The sequence below is a fragment of the Populus alba genome, chromosome 12 (assembly GCF_005239225.2).
Source record: "Populus alba chromosome 12, ASM523922v2, whole genome shotgun sequence".
In the NCBI taxonomy this organism is placed as follows: domain Eukaryota; kingdom Viridiplantae; phylum Streptophyta; class Magnoliopsida; order Malpighiales; family Salicaceae; genus Populus; species Populus alba.
This window is the reverse complement of record NC_133295.1, coordinates 3,737,120-3,755,661: the sequence shown is the minus strand read 5'-3', so window position 1 is coordinate 3,755,661 and position 18,542 is coordinate 3,737,120. Positions and strand designations below refer to the sequence as shown.

General features: G+C 32.4%; 1 protein-coding gene across 1 annotated transcript; it reads right to left on the bottom strand.

Moving 5' to 3' along the window:
• Positions 1–261: 261 nt before the first annotated feature.
• On the bottom strand, positions 262–8,119 carry LOC118044355 (protein argonaute 1). Its single transcript, XM_035052621.2, has 22 exons — positions 7,954–8,119; positions 6,474–7,153; positions 6,171–6,379; positions 5,772–5,921; positions 5,563–5,696; positions 5,309–5,418; positions 4,994–5,100; positions 4,764–4,902; positions 4,570–4,686; positions 4,061–4,168; positions 3,895–3,966; positions 3,258–3,380; positions 2,997–3,162; positions 2,329–2,588; positions 2,089–2,231; positions 1,857–1,919; positions 1,713–1,776; positions 1,463–1,598; positions 1,303–1,376; positions 1,103–1,197; positions 906–937; positions 262–781 (listed from the first exon to the last, which is right to left on the bottom strand). The coding sequence occupies exons 2-22, from the start codon at positions 7,143–7,145 to the stop codon at positions 564–566; spliced, it is 3,192 nt and encodes a 1,063-aa protein (XP_034908512.1). The 5' UTR covers positions 7,146–7,153; positions 7,954–8,119; the 3' UTR covers positions 262–563.
• Positions 8,120–18,542: the final 10,423 nt, after the last annotated feature.

Sequence of the window (18,542 nt, the reverse complement as noted above, 5' to 3'; positions counted from 1 at the left end):
ATTTAATAACAATAATTTTTAAATAACGACTTCAAATTACTTGAAAGATTGATACTTCTCTGCTGCTTCTATACAGTTTTCTAATCCCGAACTGCTTAATGAAGAGTCCTAGTGCTATTTCTAACAATCTTTAATCTTTCATCTGCTAATGATTACCATTTGACTAAATTTGGAACCCTGGCTTGCTGGAACTAAATCCAGACTGCAATTTCAAGATCCATGACGAGAAAAATGGAGGTGGCAGGAGGATGACCAGAAGTATGAAAAATGAAATCCCAGTTTCGAGGGGAGGATTAAGAGTTTAAGATTCAATGATATTCGATGCCATACACACACACAGCGTGAGCAGAAAGCAGCTTTCTGATCACGGCAGTGTCGGTGGCAATTTAAATGCAAGTATCAACTGGCCTGATGACAAAAACCAGAGCATAGCCAGCTTGGTATTCTGCTTCAGAGCAAGCAGGGGCCTCCTCCCGCTTTCCCAACAGAACAGTTTCTACTGGTAAAATTAGATGCCCATCCAAGAGTAGGGGATTTCCGACAGTAGGGGATTTCCGACGATCCTAGCAGTAGAACATAACCCGCTTGACATTCTCCTTCAAGGCAGGTAAGGGCCTCACAGCAGCATTAGCACCGGGTCCACGAGTGGGTCGAGGACCCGCACCAGCACCTCCACGTCCACCAGCCATGCCACTTGCAATTGATTCACTGTCTGATGTCTCTGGTTCCATGTAGAAACGAGCTCGAAATGCAGCAAGATGAGCATAGTATGCAGGTGGCACTGCAACATCATAAAGCAAGCAAGAGTAGAGGTTGTTAGTCTAGTACAATCCATGATTGTATCGACGTGAATCATGTGGGGGCGTGTGGTGTGTGTGTGGGGGAGAGAGGTGGGGAGGACTTACCAATGGAAACAGATCGCGTGCATCGTGCATATCTGAAAGAAAAAAGACAGTAGCAAGACCAAAATTAGAGCCAAAATAATAATAATAACAGAATGATAAGCGGCTGGACAGGGAGAGCGCATCAGTAAGGACTGGAAACAAAACAATAAACTATCAAGATACATCATACTGTAAGATCAAGGAAGACATAAACTTACGTGTAGCACAGATTGTTTGTCAGGGACTGCAGCCCGTCAGCAGTAAACTTGTTCTCATCCCAAAGTACATGGTAATGAGCCGGACGGCTTGTGCCCTGTTGTTGGTGGCCATTGGTGAGAAATCAAAAGCAATCAAGTGCTCTAGAGCAATCAGATTTACACAAGGAAATGTGAATCTTGCACAGAAATGCAAGTCTTACCTGAATCCCGGCGTGACTACACAAATAGAAGTCAAATTCAGTAGGATGGCAGATCTTGGAGTCCACAACAGTACCTACCATGTGAAGTGTTTAGCACAACATGTCACGCAAATCTAAAGCAAATTGGAACAAAATTCTATCACCAAGCCAGATTTATTACCAGGCAATATATTCCCACTCCTGTCAACAGCATTGCGGTCACGGTGATCATTTGCAAACAACCTTGTGTGATGACGCTTCTGAACCACAACAAATGTCACAGGAGGCTGGTAATTGGGCTCTAAAGAAGCACATGCCTGAGGTTGACAAAGCAGAGAAATGGGAAATTAAGAGGGCTTACAAAATCCAACAAGATAATGACCAATTAGAAAAGAAAAAACCTAGAGAGCTTTGAGGAAAAGCAGCTTTACCTTACGAATAGCATCGAGTTCATACAACAAAACTTGATAAAACTGTCCTTCACTGACTCCATCTCTGGACATAATTACAACATTAGGCATGGCAGCAATACACAAAAAAAAAACAAAAAAAAAACAGGGAGAACAGGATAATACCTGTAGAATATTATTCGCTGTGGCTTCTGTCCGGTTGCCCTACGGAAGGATATGAGAAGTTCCCTGCATTATAGAAAGACATTCAAACCATCTAACCACAAAAGGCTATTCTTGGAACACAGACATATTAGTTGTTGACTCAATGGTCAACTAACAATAATCCTAACTTTAATGCACCAAAGACAAGCATGAAGAGAAAGAGAGGAAGTACAAGAGGAGAGGTAAATCATACTTGATCATGCCACCAGACACTGTCCCTCGTACAGGATCCTGCCATGTTTTATATAAATCTTGGATAAGCTCTTGTCGATGGGCTTGAGCACAAACCAGGCCAGCATATTTGGTAACCTCTGGCCAATCTTGCGAAGCCACAACCTGCATTCCAATTGTTTTAATCAACCAAAAAACCTAAGCAGGTGAAAAAAACAAAAGATGAAGCCATTCAGAAGCTGAAGACAGAAGATTTGCATACGGCTGCAATAGATGGGCTTGAGTCCTCCCCGGGATGAGGATGGGTAACATCAGCACCAAAAATAATAGTAGGTCGGTCGCTGACTAGAGGGATACGTCTAGATATTGCATCCACAAGTACTGTATTCCTTCCTCCAACCTTCACATTTATCTTCAAAGCCACATTAGCGAGATATTGCTTGCTCATTTTGAACACATGCTTTGTCAAACAGCACTGAGAAACAAGCCCAAGATCTGTCTCACAAATACGCTTCAAATCACCTGCAACAAAAGGAAAAACAAATTGTGAACTGCAAAATGAATTATATAAAGTATCTAAGAAAACAAACTTTTAAAAACATACAATGGTAAGGGAAGACTTATAACAGCTAAAAACACGCACATACAGATCTTTTAAATTGCACATACAATTTTCTTAGACTCTTAGCATACTTTCTGAAAATAAAAAATTATGCGCAAATATATTCAGATGCATATTAATGCGGAGATTTCTTGTCAGAATTTTCCCTATAAATTTGGCAGTCATCAACAGAGATTTTAATACGAATACAAAACTGTCAGCATGAAATAAAAAAAAAATTAATAAAACTCGCCAATACCCTCTGATTTGTTAAAACAAAAACAAGACTACACAAGCATCATCAACTTGACTGAAATCCAGTCTCTTACCATAAAGAGAACCATTGTTGTCAGGGAGAATCACAACAAGCAAGTCAAGTTCCTTGCTATGGGGCCTGAGCTTGGTCATTGCTTCATGGTATCGATTTTTCAAAACCCTTTCTACATGCTCAGGACGACCACTGACAGGAGCCAGCAATGGCTCAAGAGCAAAGTCCTGTGTAAAAACCCACAATCCAATGTTTAGAGATGAACAAAATTGAAGTCCAAAAAGAAATTGGAAGCAGATGCCCGAAGGAAATGTCCAAGTACCATGCCAGAAATTTGACACATCTGTGCAAGTTCATAGCAAAATCCTCGGGCCACACTATCTTGCACATTTCGTGAAAAATTGACGCAGATCCAATTATTCACTCTTCCCCCATTGACCATTTTCTGCCACATGATGACAATTAACAAATTTAGTCTTCTAACTTGAAAGAAAATATTTCACACAATGAAGGTTAGATATACAAGCCCAAACCAGAGTACCAACAAACAGCCAATAATGAAAGAGTGTGTGCATGTGCGCACAAGAAAGTTGCATTGATGCTTGTGATCTTGTGAGCAAAGATCAAAGTGAGCCAAACATCCACGACATGTAGAACTTCAAATAGTGTATCTAACATTACTCATTATAGACATATCTCTACTAAAGCCAACCACCATCCTTGCTGACTAGAGATGGTCCCGGGGCATAATGGGTAAATCTCTAGCCTCCCTCCCATCTTTTCTCTTTTCCTACCACTCACTAACCACAATTCAGACAGACTACTTTCTAGATCTCAACACATAAACTGGCAACTTCAAAATTTAAACAAACAGCAGGAGAAAGAAAAAAAAGCAGAGACGAACTACAGATAGACCACAGTTGATGTGAAATGCATATGGCTATGATATCAAGCAATACCTTATTCATCATATTCCACTGCCCAACTTGAGGAAGACAATCCTTCTCTCTGCCTGTGTCATGATACTTAAGCTGCAAAGACAAAAGGCAGCAACCAATGGACACTTACAGCATGATGTAAAGTTCAAATAGGTGACAAAACACATAGAAAACAAAGACTATTTACCCATGGGGGAGGCAGAATGCGAGCTTCAACGGAAGCAAGCCTATCACTGATTTTGATACCAAACTCCTTTGCATATGGATCATCATGGTATGCATTGTGATAAACCGTCTGCACAGGCAATCAAGCATGTTAGGAGAATAATATTTCACAATTTGCTACTAAACTTTTAGGCATAAATAACCAACTAAAGGAAGCTCCTGACTCATAGCTAGAGCACCTCAGGTCAAAAGAAATTATGCCAACATTAGCAAAATTTGGCAATACATATCCTAAAATATAAATATATTAGCACTCTTGTTATTGACAATTAAAATACAAAAAGGAACCGGTAATTTTAAAAAATAGTTGAGCATGAAAAAATAATTAAAAAAAAAAAAGCAATGCATAGAAGTTCAAGAAAGCAAAAGAACCATTTAAACAGAAGGACTAATATAAACAGCCAATAGACTCTTGAAGCATCCAGCAAGGTTGCAATCACAGTACAAACATACTCTCTACATTAATCTTACCTGCATAATATCTTTCTCCCTTTCTTGAGGACGTTGGCAGGTCACCTTCAACAATGCAGTTATCTGTCTCTCGTTCAATCTTTTGGAGTACCTCTGACCCTCAACAATCTTGCAGACCTGTTTTCAAGGGATAATTCATAAGCAGGTACACCCATAAACTGACTACACAATGGAAATGAAGAAATATGTATTACCTCCATAGGCAAATAATTAGGTCTCTGTTGATTTCCTACTTGTAGACAAGGCCATTGAGGGTGTTGAATTACAAAACCATAGGTTTCGTAGAAGTACTCCACAACAGATTTCAGGGTTCCTCTTTCATCAACCGGGAAACTAGAACAGAAAAAATTATGTCACCCACTAAGACCAATTTAGAGCATCCAAATTCTAACAACATATACTTGTCATAGAGTATGAAACTCACGTCAACTCCCGTGTTGCCTGTGATGTTAAGCCAGAAATACGGTACTTTCTGCGCATATTTCCACGGTGTGTAACTTCAACTTTGACACCTCTTAGTGCCTTTTTAATCTTTAAATAGAGAAGAAAGTGTTCATGTCATGTAATAGATAAATCAATTTGAGAAAATTGTAGAGTGCAAAAACCAAGAAGACATCTGTTATAGAAATTGTAGCAAATGACTAGTAACTGTTTTATAAAATGGCATATACCTCACAGCTAGATCAGATGAGCCAGAGTTGTAATAAAAAAAAATTGGACCAAAAAAATAAATTCTAACCTTTACACGATCAGAATCAGGCAATGGTCTAAAGGAAACATCATGAATTAATAATCGAGTCACAAAATCAATGACTGGCAGTGGCTCAATGAAGGCCGTGGATGACATATCTGCAGCAAAGAAAAGCCATTAAATTGCAAAGAAAATACGCTACATATATGTCGAATTACAGTACAGAAAAATAATCACATGTGTGCAAGAGATGGACTTTAACAAGACCCTATGTGAAAACAAATTTAATCAATAGAACATACCAATGTTCAGCGATAGTCCCATCTGAGTAGGACGAATACTTTGATAGAAACCACGCCAACTCTCCAAGCCCTCACCAAGTGATTGTCTCCTTCCTAGGTGAGGGGAATAAAACGATCGACCCACAGGACAATACCTACAGTTTATCAGCAACCACACTTTAGCATGCAGAAGTGACAGTGCACAAGTGAATACATTGGCTAAAAGCTACCTAGCAGTAGGCAATTCACGCAGAACTATATCAAGAACTTGAAGGGCTTCCTGGGGTGCATCAGCTTGCTGTCCCCGCAAAAAAAGTCCCAAGTGGTGCAGGTCAGCACGAGCAGCCAATTTGATTGTAACTTTGAATTCTCTCTCTCTCCTGCAAGAAGAAGATATTTAACAGCATGGAACAAAGAAACAAAGCAAAGGCAATCACCCCCATTATGATGCCACAAGAGAGAATATTAAGTTGGATAACTGAAAAAGAGCATACAATTTGGCATTTTGAAGTGCTGTTTCTCCCCAGACAAGAACCAGAATACAAATCAATGAGATTGAACCAAAAAAAGCCCCCAGGAAAGAAAAACTCATGAAAAGAAATCATAAAAAAAGCAGAAAATAAAGGAACCTTGGCCCGCCTGATCCATCATCATCGTCAATGAGGGTGATCTTGAAATCTTTCGCCTGAAAAGGAAGTGCTCCGGCAGTATATAGACTCTTTCGTCCATCATAAGCAGGAAGACGCTTTCCAAGATGAGATTCCCGGTACAGTTTAACCAGTTGTTCCATTACAGCTCGATTAACACCCCTTGATTGGACCTCTGGTGTTATGGTGACCTATTCCCATCAACAAAACCAATTAACCACATGCAACAATAATTGATGGAACACAAATTATCAACGGAAGGAGGACGTAGAAACAGTCACTCACATCATATTGGTGCAAATCCTTATCTGGTAGCTCAGCAAAGAAGTGATTTGCCTTTACAATACACCTAATGCCAGTGCTACCTTTTCCTGGTCGAAGAGGGAACCTCACTGATTTACTTGAGGCTGGCAGCGGCTGAATCGCCTGGCTAGAAGAACCTTCTTGCTCAACAGATAGTTGCTGCAGCTGCTGCGATACACTTGCTAGCGATGGCTCTGGTGGCCGCATCGAAGAACTTGCCTCAGATGGCGTGGGCTGAGTGGTCACCGCAGCTGGATAGGGAGCTGGGGTAGCTTGGTGCAGCTCGGGTGCTGGTGGTCTAAATCCACCTGAAGATGGCCCTCCACGGCCACCTCCAGTACGACCACCACCGTATCCTCGACCTCCTTGCTGAGGTTGCCCTCTTCCCCGGCCCTGGTACTCTGGGGCTCCACCATATTGCTGTTGTTGCATCCCTCCCCGGCCTCGTCCACCACCATACCCACCTCCACGACCTCCATGCTGAGACTGGGGACCCCAACCCCTTCCACCTTGGTATCCTCCTCCACCTCCTCCCTGTTGAGGTGGACCACTCCTCTCAGCTGGGGGCTGGGCACCCCGACCAGCATCAGTTTCCTGCGACCCAGAACTCTCACCCCCACTTTGAGGAATTTCGGTTCTTCTCTTCCTCACCATGATGATACCTACAAAAGCAAAACACTTCTAACATGAGTCAATCCCGTTAAATGATAGCAAATCTCAAGCCAAACAGCAGAAAACATAATAAGCAACACCTACAAATTGGACCAAAAACAAAAAGCAATTATGAAAAAACAAAATCATTAAAGCATAACTGTATAATTCAAATAGCAAGAGTGAACACTTAAAAATTAATTCCGCTCCTTAATAAAAGCTTCCCCGGACTAACAAGTAAATCGAACGTTAGCAGCAAGTTTCAAAACAAAACTCATTCTCAAGAAAAACAAAAACAAAAAACAACAGTCTTAACAGCCCCAAGCATTCAACGGAATACACGATAGAAATGATAAAACTACCCTAAGTTTTCAAAAAGTAAAAACAAAAAACAAAATCAAAATAGACATTCAGTTCATAATCAAGCATTAAACACAAAAAAAATAAACAAAAGAAAATTCCAGAGTTGGCTTTCGTAAACAACAAAAAAATGCCATATAAAATTGAAGTAATAAGAACGCAACACTGATCATACAACGAGAACAGAAACCCTAGTTCGAAAATCTACACTAAAGCCGCTCAATACTACATAAAACCACTTAAAATCCTAAAAATAAACCACTACATAGCCACAGCGAAAAGATCTCGCCATCCAAAACCAGAACACTGCATTTCACAGCTCAAGGAGGCAAACAGTGACCGAAACCAAACAGATCTGTGTGAAACAAGTACGAAATCCCTGAAAGCGGTCAAACACGGTAGATCCAGAGTCAACAGGTAGTGAGAGGAAGAGGAGAACCAGTAGCATCACCTGATAGCAGTTATCGGAAAACAACTTTTCGGTCACCGGAGTGAAAAACGACAAAAAGAAGGGTGACCGTACAGCACTGTGAGCGCACTTCGTGTAGAGAGTGAGAGATAAAAGATAAAATAAAAAAAATAAAAAAATAAAAAGGAAAGAAAAAAGAAAGAGCTCCTTGTAAAATACCGAAATCTACTAAAATGGTCGTTATAAAGGAGAGGTTCGGTGTTTGAAAATGACAACTCTGTCCCTACTCTACTTTTATAGAGAAGGGAGCAGTGCTAGACTGCTAGGGCTTTTTGTTGCATTTGACACGTAGATCCTGAGCTGGATGGTTTGAGATTTTTTACTTGTTGGGATTGTGTAACGTGGCAATTATTTTCTTTTTTATTTGTTTGGAGTTATGAGACTTCGTTGTTTCGGATCTTTATTTGTCGTATATCAAAAGGAATATATGAATTGATTTATTTTAATTTTTTGATATCGTGTTCTATTTTTTGATATATAGGGGGGGAAAGGAAAATTAAAGGAAATATTGGGTGGGAAGACATTTTACATGGCAGAAGAAGGAGGATTGTTTATTTTTATGTTTCAAAAGTGTTTTTAAAAAAATTTAAATTTTTTTTTATTTACTTTAAATTAATATATTTCTAGTGTTTTTAAATTATTTTGATGTGCTGATGTCAAAAATAATTTTTAAAAATTAAAAAAACATCTTTGACATATATTTTAGCATGAAAAGTTATTTGAAAAACAACCGTAATCACATTGTCAAACAAGCTCGAATTGTTCTTTCTATCTATTGTATCATAGTTTTGAAATCTAGTCCAGCAAATTGATCTAGGACACAGCCAATCTAGGATTGAAATCGGGCTGGATTGAAAAAAAAACTAGGAAAAAAAAAACCCGGTATGACCTGGCTGACCCAACAGGTTGACCCCGCGACCTGGTTAACCAGGTTAAAACCCAATTGCAACCATTGATTTTTGTTTTTTATTAAAACGATATTGTTTTTATTTTTTAAAAAAAATGACCTAGACGACCTGATAACTTGGTCAAAACTTGAAACTCGGACTGGCCACTAAGTCAGGTCGTAAAACTATGATATTGCATGTATTTAGTAAAAATTTCTCAAATAAAATCATATATATGTAAATATAATGGGACTGGCGGAATAATTATATAGAAAGAAATAAAATAAAGAAGGCATCAATAATATTATTTATGTGAATCTTTACACGAGGGGAGAAAGATAAGATACTTCGGGGTAGCTGGAGCCATGTTCAACATGTTTTTTATATAAAATTGATAAAGTTTTGTAGTTTTTAAATTATTATTTTAGTTTTTATAGTTTTGATGTGTTAATGTCAAAAATAAATATTTAAAATTAAAAATATATATAAAAATTTATTTTGATATATTTTCAAGCAAAAAACACTTTAAAAATCAACTGTTCAAACACTTTTTTATCAAGTTTAAGTGATTGTCCTGCATTGTATTTTCACTTGTGTTTAGGTACAATTATTTTTAGAAAAATTGAATTCATGATTTTTTTTTAATTGTTTTTTATGATTTTAATGTGTTGATATTAAAAAGTAAAAAATTTTATAAAATTTATTTTAATGTATTTTTAAATTAAAATTCCCTTCACACCCTAATAAAATAGTTGTTTGGAATATGATAGTAGTTGTTTTTTATCGGTAATTCCCTAAAAAGCTATCAAAATATTTTTAAAAAAAATGTATATATTTTTTTACCTTGCCAAACACGCTATATTATAATTGATTTCAAAATCTATCTAAAGCCACGTGCTAAAAAATACATTCATTGAATATAAATGGCTTTGCTCGGGGAAAAAATGCATCAGGATTGTATTTGTATTATTATTATTATTATTATTATTATTATTATTATTGCTACTGCTTCCAATGTATTTATTGTTCTTTTTCATGTTGCCTGGTGAATTTCTCAATTAGATTTCACACCAATGTGTAAAAAGAAATACAAATTATTTGTGGTTATGGTTATGGTTGTTTTTTAAAGTGTTTTTTATTTGAAAATATATTAAATTAATATTTTTTAATTTTTAAAAATTATTTTTTAAATCACTATATTCAAATAATTTAAAAATACATAAAAAAATATTAATTTAAAGTAAAGAAAAATATTAATTTTTTAAAAAAATATTTTTTAAATGTAAAAACAATTAGGATAGCCAAGATAGTAATTTTTTGAACAGGGTATGACAGGTGAAAAAAATCAATTGTTTCGTCAGAAATCTCAAAACAGTAATTTTCTTAGTTTATAAAATAAATAGAAATGCATTATGTTTGAAGTACACATATCACAAACCCAATCAACGACTTTCTAACTTGGAAAAAATTACACCTAACCCAGAGTAAGGTGATGATTTTTTTAAAAATATTTTTTATTTTAAAATATATTAAAATTATTTTTTATTTTTTAAAATTATTTTTGACATCAATATATCAAAATAATTTTAAAACATCAAAAAATATTAATTTGAATTAAAAAAAAAAATAAAAAATTTTCAATATTTTTTAAAATCACTTTTAAAACACAAAAACAAATAGTGTAACCAGTCCAATCAAAAAAACCATTTACATGTGGAAACATATAGTAAACAGTGTAATAATCATTTTGCTATTTTCAACAAAAATCACTGACATAGTTATCAAAGATAATATAGTTTTTTACCAAGTCCATTAATTATTACTAAATTAATGGGAAGTAACTTGATATTTTTCATGTTTTTTATGCATAATAAAATTATTATTTTATTCTTAAACTCGAAACTTACTTCGCTAATCACTTTTTTAAGCATGGGTTAAATTACCCTTAAAAGGGGAAAACATTGAATTAGCATCCATGAGTTTTTTTCTATTTTCATTTTGGCCTTTTAATTATAAATTAATCAAGGATGAATTTAATCTCTTAATAAATATAAAACATTATTTAAAAACTAAAAATAATTAGTGCAGGCACTGCAAACACCAAGCAAATAAGAAATATTTGAGCTCTTCAAGTGATACATGAAGCATCTCATAGTAACCAAAAGCTATTAAAAACATAAGAACCAATATTGGAACCAAAACCAAAAAAGAAATATATATATATATATATATATATATATATAAGAACCAATATTTCACAACAATATTGGAAAGTTGTTAGACATCCTTTTCTCGATGGTTAGATATATGTATACAACAATGCAATGATAGACTTTTCCTTTTTTCTTCTCCCCCTCTGTTCTCTTTCCTTGACTCGAGTTCCATGCATGGCTCTCCAAAAAATAAATATGTCCTACTAGTTTGTATTTATATAAATATTGGTTCTTGTATATTTTTATTGTTATTGGTTTTGTTTTTAATATTTTTCAAAGTTTATTTTGTTTCCCAATTATGTTTGTTAAAATTTGATTTGATTTAATTTATTTATGAAATTTGGTTATAATTCCTTTTATTGCAATTTTTTTTTATCATTTTCTTGATTTATTGCAATTTTTTAACTTCACTCCTCATTATTTTATTTCATTTCATTTTTATATTAGATTTGATGTTTATTTTTTAGATTGTATTTTTTATTTTATTTTTAATACTTTTATTGATTGATTGATTTTTTTTTTCAATTTTATCTAACGATATTTAGATGAATGGAGATTTTACTTTATAATTTTTTTCATGTTTGTGTTATATGAAGTAATCTAAATCCCATGATTTGAGTCATAAGTTTCAAAAATTAGCATGATTTGACTTTATTTTTTTTAAGTCTATTTTTTATTTAATTTTATTATTCAACACTAGGTTATTGATGCTCGAGGTTCATGAATGTTTTCACTCTTCTTTATATGAGGTTTTTCCAATCTAATGTCCCGAGTCTTGAGTTAGTTGAAGTTGACTAAAGCTTTGTTTTGACTTTTTTTTACCTGATTTTTTTTTTTTGTCTTACATTTCATCATCCAACTTGCTTAAGAGTTGACCTCTGTTTTTTTTTTTTACAAGGTTATTTGAATCTTACTGTCGGGCTTTGAATTTAACACCCTGACTTGATTTAGTTTTTTATCTTTTTAATATTGATTTTTTTCAGCGAATCCTTTAATGTTTGATTCGTTATAAAATAAGGTTGTTGATAATTAAGCTTTAGATTTTATGTCATTTTTCTCAAAGGCCATCTCATTCTCATTTAATTTTTGTTTTGTTATTAAATAAGATTGTTGAAATATTTTAAAAATATTTAAAGGGTATCTTTTTATAATATTGACAAATGATTTTTTTATTAGTTATTGGTGTTTCTTTTGTTTTTGTTTATAGTCATATTATTGAATTAATTGAGTTTATTAAATGTATTAGAATTAATTATCAGAGTCTAGAATTTTCAAACTCCTTTAAAAATATTATTATTTTTTAACATTCTTTTTACATGTTAGAAACAAAAATTAATACTATTTATTATATGGCGCGAGCCCAACTATATAATAAATCAATCCTATAAAATAATTTAGAAGAAATGGCATAAAAAATGTTACAATCTAGTAGGAGTTAAAAAAAAAGAAGAAAAAAGGGTAAGTGGGTTAAAGTGCGGTGGAATGGATAAAGTTAAGAAGAAAAAAATGGGGAGAGCAACGAGCTTTATACAATCCGCATGATTGGCCACGACTCGTCTTTCACAAACACGGAACCCACTAACTTACTCGCCATTCCCTCTACTCGCTCCATCCACTTGACACCTGTTTTGTCCTTTCGTGACCAAGGCTGCACGTCCATAAATACCGAAATACCCTTGATTATTGTCATTTTATTGCCGCCGCCCATAATCAGCTGTCCAATCAAGAAAATAATAACAGCTAATTATAATAATCAAGGCGCGCCTTGGAATCGGTTATAAACGGTATTTCATAAAAAAGAAACAATTTTTTTTTTTTTTATTTTTTAATATGTTAATATTAAAAATAATTTTTTTAAAAAATATATTTTAATAGATTTTTAAACAAAAACTATTTTAAAAAATAAATACAATCATACCCCAACACCCCTTTCAAGTATAACATTAAATTAGATAGTTAATTTAATTTAATTTAATTTAATTTGGGTTTAAAAGAAGACGTTGCTTTCTAGAAGATTCTTTGTATATTTTGAAAGTATTGTCAACTGCTTCGTTAACAATCCTTTGGCTACTTCGAGAACAAGCAGGGAGAAAGTGGGTAATGGGCCTCATGGGTCAAAGGACTTAGGAGCTGTCGCCGTGACCACTTTTGTTATAGTCTGACCGGCTGTAGTTGTCACTAACCTTGGTTTCCGTGTTTTATAGCGGTGCTGGATTTTTTTTATATATATAAAAAAATATCTAAATATTAAAATGTGGTTAAAAATTTATATAAAAAAATTGTTTTAAATAAATATGTAATGATTTAAATTAAGGCTGAATTAATATCACCTCAAATTCTTAACTCATATCATATAATTGAAATAATTTAATGAAAAAATTATATATATATTTTTAAAAATAGGTTAATATTTTTAAATTTCTAACTTGAATCATTAGATTTAAATATTTAATTTTAAAAAAAATAAATTTTAATTTTCAATAAATTAAATATTAAAGTATAAAATTACAAAAAAAACTTCAATTACACAGAAGAATTTTTTTTAAAAAAATAATAATTAAAAAAAATCAAAATCAAAATCAAAATGACTATTATTATTATTATTATTATTATTATTATTAAATAATATAATAATTATTATTATCATTATCATTATTAGTTCTACTATCACTATGATCATTATTATTGTTATTACTATTATCATTATTACCATCTTGATCATAACAATCATCATCTTTGTTGTTGTTGTAATTATTATTATTATCATTTAAAAAAATAAAAAAACATAAGCATAGTTTGAATGATAAAATTGAAAATAATAAAAAAATTGACAAAAGAACAAAGGAAAAAAAAGAAATTAAAAGAAGAAGGACCAAATTGAAACATTATATATACAAATTAGAAATCTAGGGTTAAATTGAAAACAGAAAAACCTTTCACAAAAGAAAAAATGACTAGAATACAAAAATCAAAACTAAAAGGAATGAATTTGAAATACCAAAAATAATAAGGACCATGGTGCTTTTCTAAGGGTAAGATAGAGAAACAAATGAGAGAGAGAAAAAAGGGTCATCGATGATAAATCAACTATATTTTGACTACTTTTGCCATCGATTATAGAAAATGAGATATCGAGGCGTCAAATTAGATGATGGAAGGTCAATTTTTACAACGGGAAATCACCGTATGCGCCGTTTAAAGTATGCAGTGGCTCCCAAACACTTGCAGCTTTTTTGAAATAAAAAAATATATTATTTTAATGTTCAATTACATTACCATCTCCAACCAAACCAAAAATTAACAAAAAAACTAAGAGTAAAAGACCATAATACCCCCAGCCCCAATGAATTAAATTTCTTAGATTCAAGTGTACATGTGTAATTCTACTAATATGCAGTTCAAACCTAGCCCGAATGCATTTGACACAACGGTAGACTTTAGAATAATCATCCCCCTAAACCCTTAGGTGTATAAAATTTCTCAAAGAGCCGACTATATTTCAATTGACATTAATTTTATGACAGGGTTATTCTTATTAATATTAAATATTATGTACAAAATAAGGTATAAAAGTCTTTTATAACTCTACTATTTTATTCATCATCATTAATGACATGTAAGTGTAATTTTAATCTACATTAATGTTGTATAAGAAGACATTTTCATTAGCATTAATGTTGATGCAAAAGACTTTTTTCAACATAGTCTCTTCACTATAATTGCATAATCCTATAATGATGAGATTGACATGATGTCTCTCTAGAGTAATAACCTTATAACCTTTATATGATGAGGTACACTTAGTCTCTCTAGTGCTAATGCATAATTTACCTTGAAAGAGATCAATATAGTCTCTTTACTACAATTGCACAATCCTCCAAGGATGAGATAAACTACCTCAACAACGATGCTTTGTTTTTCTAAGGATAATAGCCCAAAACTCTTTTATAGACTAAATTTGAAACCTCTCCATGTAATAATACCAGTTTCCACTGTATGTTTAGTGGTTTTTTAACAATTAACTAATAGATTCATCCGGAAGGACAAGAATATACATGAAACCCATATTTCCTTTTAGTTACTTGAAGGAGAGAATTCTTGCAACTCAGTGTCAAATGTAGGAATGACAACGACCAGCATTATTCATGCTTGATGGATAAAAGAAAGATGGATACTTGCCTTTTAAGTTGTTACATTTTCTAGACAAAAAGAGCTTGGCTTATGAGGATATTATATTTCATCTATAAATTACACAAGGTTGAAAAATTAGTGCATTGTGAGTTTTTGAGTAAAAAAATCTTTATATTTTAGAAAGTGTAATTATTACAGATTCTCATGCATGGCTCCATGGATGAAAACTCACTTAAGAATTTAATTATGGGACTTTCTTTTCCAAAATTGAAAATATTAGACCTTAAATGTAATGCCAATGCTCAGATTCTAGTTCATCTTATCTTATATTCCTTTTAGGATTCATCATTTGGATATGCACTATCCTTCTTTTTTTTTTTTTTCCTCAAGTATAACAGGGTTCATGTAATCTTTAAAAACAATAATAAAAAAGAAATCCATATATTTAGAAGTGTTATTAATTACATTATAAAGAATAGATTAATTATAGATTTTTTTTCTCAATAAATACTAAGTTGGAAAAGTGGCGGAAAATCCACTTTTCAAAACCTAAAAAAATCTTAGGAGTTCATTTGCCCACTCCTTGCAGTCAATGCATGACTTAAAATACAAATTCATAAATCCTTAATGAATTTTAAAAAGGATCTTTTCTGACCCTTTCTTTCATTTTTATTTTTTGATGGGATCCATAGTTGGTTCGCAAAAGATGACTTTAACGATATGAAAATATAACCATCATGACTTCTTTTTTTCAAATGAAATAAATTATTTCTTAAGCAATGGATATCTTATTATAAGTAAATTAAATTTAGGTAACATTTCTTTTTAGAAGAATAATTCAAGTGATATTAAAACTTGAATTACAATTAGGAATTGAAATATCTATCCAATTTCATATCTATTTCTTATTAAGCATGACACAAAAAACAAGAATATTGCAGGAAAAAAAAAACAATTACATAACACAATGATTTTCCATAGTTTGACTATGTGATACAAGAAGTTTTTTTTTAAAAAATATTTTTCCTTAGCTATATTTTTTTCCTATTTAGTTTAGAAAATAAATTATTATGTTTAATAATTTTACTTTTTTCTAGTTTGTATAGGGCTCTTTATTTTAAGGTTTTCTTGTTTGTTTAAGTTATATATTTTTTAGTTTATTTAAGAAGTTGTATACCTTAAAAAAAAAGGCTATTTAGTGTGGTGAATTATTGATAAATAAAATTTTAAATTATAATTTTTGGTATGATGACCTTATTTAATAAAATCTTGTGTTGTTTGTTATTGCCGTCGTAACTCCTTTTCCCTAACATAAAAAAAATTCATTTTCTTTTTAAATAGAGAAAGAAATGATAGGTAAGTAAAGAAATAGAGACCGATATAAATATTAGAGTTTGAGCCTCTCTTCAAAACAACTATAAGATAAAATATAGGAGGATAAAGAGATCAAGATATTAAGAGATAAAATATAGGAAAAAAAAGATACAGACAAGGATAATGAATTTGAGATAAGGTAAGTAGAGAGAGTAAGATAAAAAGTAAGTAAAAAGTGAGTTATAAATAAATCAGGGGAGCTCAAATAAAAAATGAGCAAAAATCATAGGAAAAAAAACAAGAGAAATCACATAAAAATCCAAAGAGAAAATAAAAATTCATAAAAGAGAAATAACAATAAAAAAATAGAGAGGAAAAAATACAATCAAAGAGAGAAAATAGGAAATAAAAAAGAAAAAAAGAGAGAAGAGAACAAAGAAAAAAAAAAAAACTTTTGCTAAAAAGATAGACACCCTCTCTTCACCATACATAAAGTCTTAGCCTTCATAGTTTCCCTTTCTTTTTTTAAGCCGCACCACCATGTCATCAACTCTATCTCTAGAAAAAAAATTATGGCAGAACACCAACACAACCTTAATAGTAACTAATGTTGAACAACCATATATGCTTTTTTTTTTCCCCCTTCAAACTCATAACCATGTTTCTTCCACCTCTCTCTACCTGATCGACCATAGCTAAGCCTCTACACTACTACCAATTACCATAACAATCAAATCATAGCCCCACACAATTGCGATGGTGATAACATTACCACAGAAAAAGAGAAAATCAAGAGATAGAAACAATAACAGCCAAAACTTATCTTGACTAAATCTCTGACCACAAACAATATGAATTACACCATGTGTGTAAGAAGGAAGAAGAAGAAAAGCTCATGATCCATTAACCCATACGCCACTTTGATTTGCTAGCACATGAAACTTTGTTTCACATTCTAACTTGTTTGCCCATGTGTGCAACCACGTGCCACAAATGCCATATTAGTTTTCAATGCTTTCAACTCAAATTTGATGGCTTTTGAAGCTCGATTTTGAACCAAAATGCATCAATTTATATGTTTTGATTAATTTGAAACATGTCATCAATTTTTGTAAGTGGATGTGTTCGTTGTTTATGGTGAGATTTATGTTGTAATGTTGTGACTATTTAGGTTTGTAATTTTTTCTTACATGATGTTTGTTGATTGAAAAATGGACTCAATGATGGCATAATCTTTAAAAGGTTTTATCATTGAAAAGCTGAGCCTTTTCCATTTTAAAAAATATAAATGAAAGTTTTATTTTGTTTTGATTGAAAAATTGATCTGAGAACAATTTAATCTTTAAAAGGTTTTCTTCTTAAGAAGTCGAGACTTTTTCATTTTTAAGAAATGTAATTTTTTCCTTTAACAATTGACTCGAGGATAGTAGAATCTTTAAAAGGAAGTCTTTGAGAAGTTGAGACTTCATGGTTTTTGAAAAATAAAAATAAAAGGGTCATATCCTCTAAAGTTGAGACTTCACTATTTTTGTAAAAAAAAAAAAATGGAATATAAAAAATTCTTGTAAATATTACTTAGTTGTTTTTTGTGAATATCTAGATCTTGTAACATGTTCCCCTCTACCATTGTGAGCAAACTTAGACTGGGCCAATATGACCGGATTAAGGCCTATTAAGTGTGGGTAGAGGTCTTAAGGTTTTTTTTTTATGCATAATCAAGCAAAAATAGGCTCGAATCCTAATTTATCATTGCCATCATGTTTGGTCTGATGTCTGTAATTTAAAAGTGAGGCTTGAGGTTTGTTTTCAAACCCAAGTCCTAAATCACTATCTTAGGATTACTACTAGTGTAGAAAAAGTTCAGTAAGAGCACAATAAATATTTTTATCATTAAAAACAAGCAAAATACATGTTATTTTAAATAGAGTGTATATAGTGATACTCATATTCCCTTTTATTTAACCAGCCATTTACTTAGAATTATAAAGATTAGTTAGGGTTTTAATTATTTTAAAATAAAAAAAAT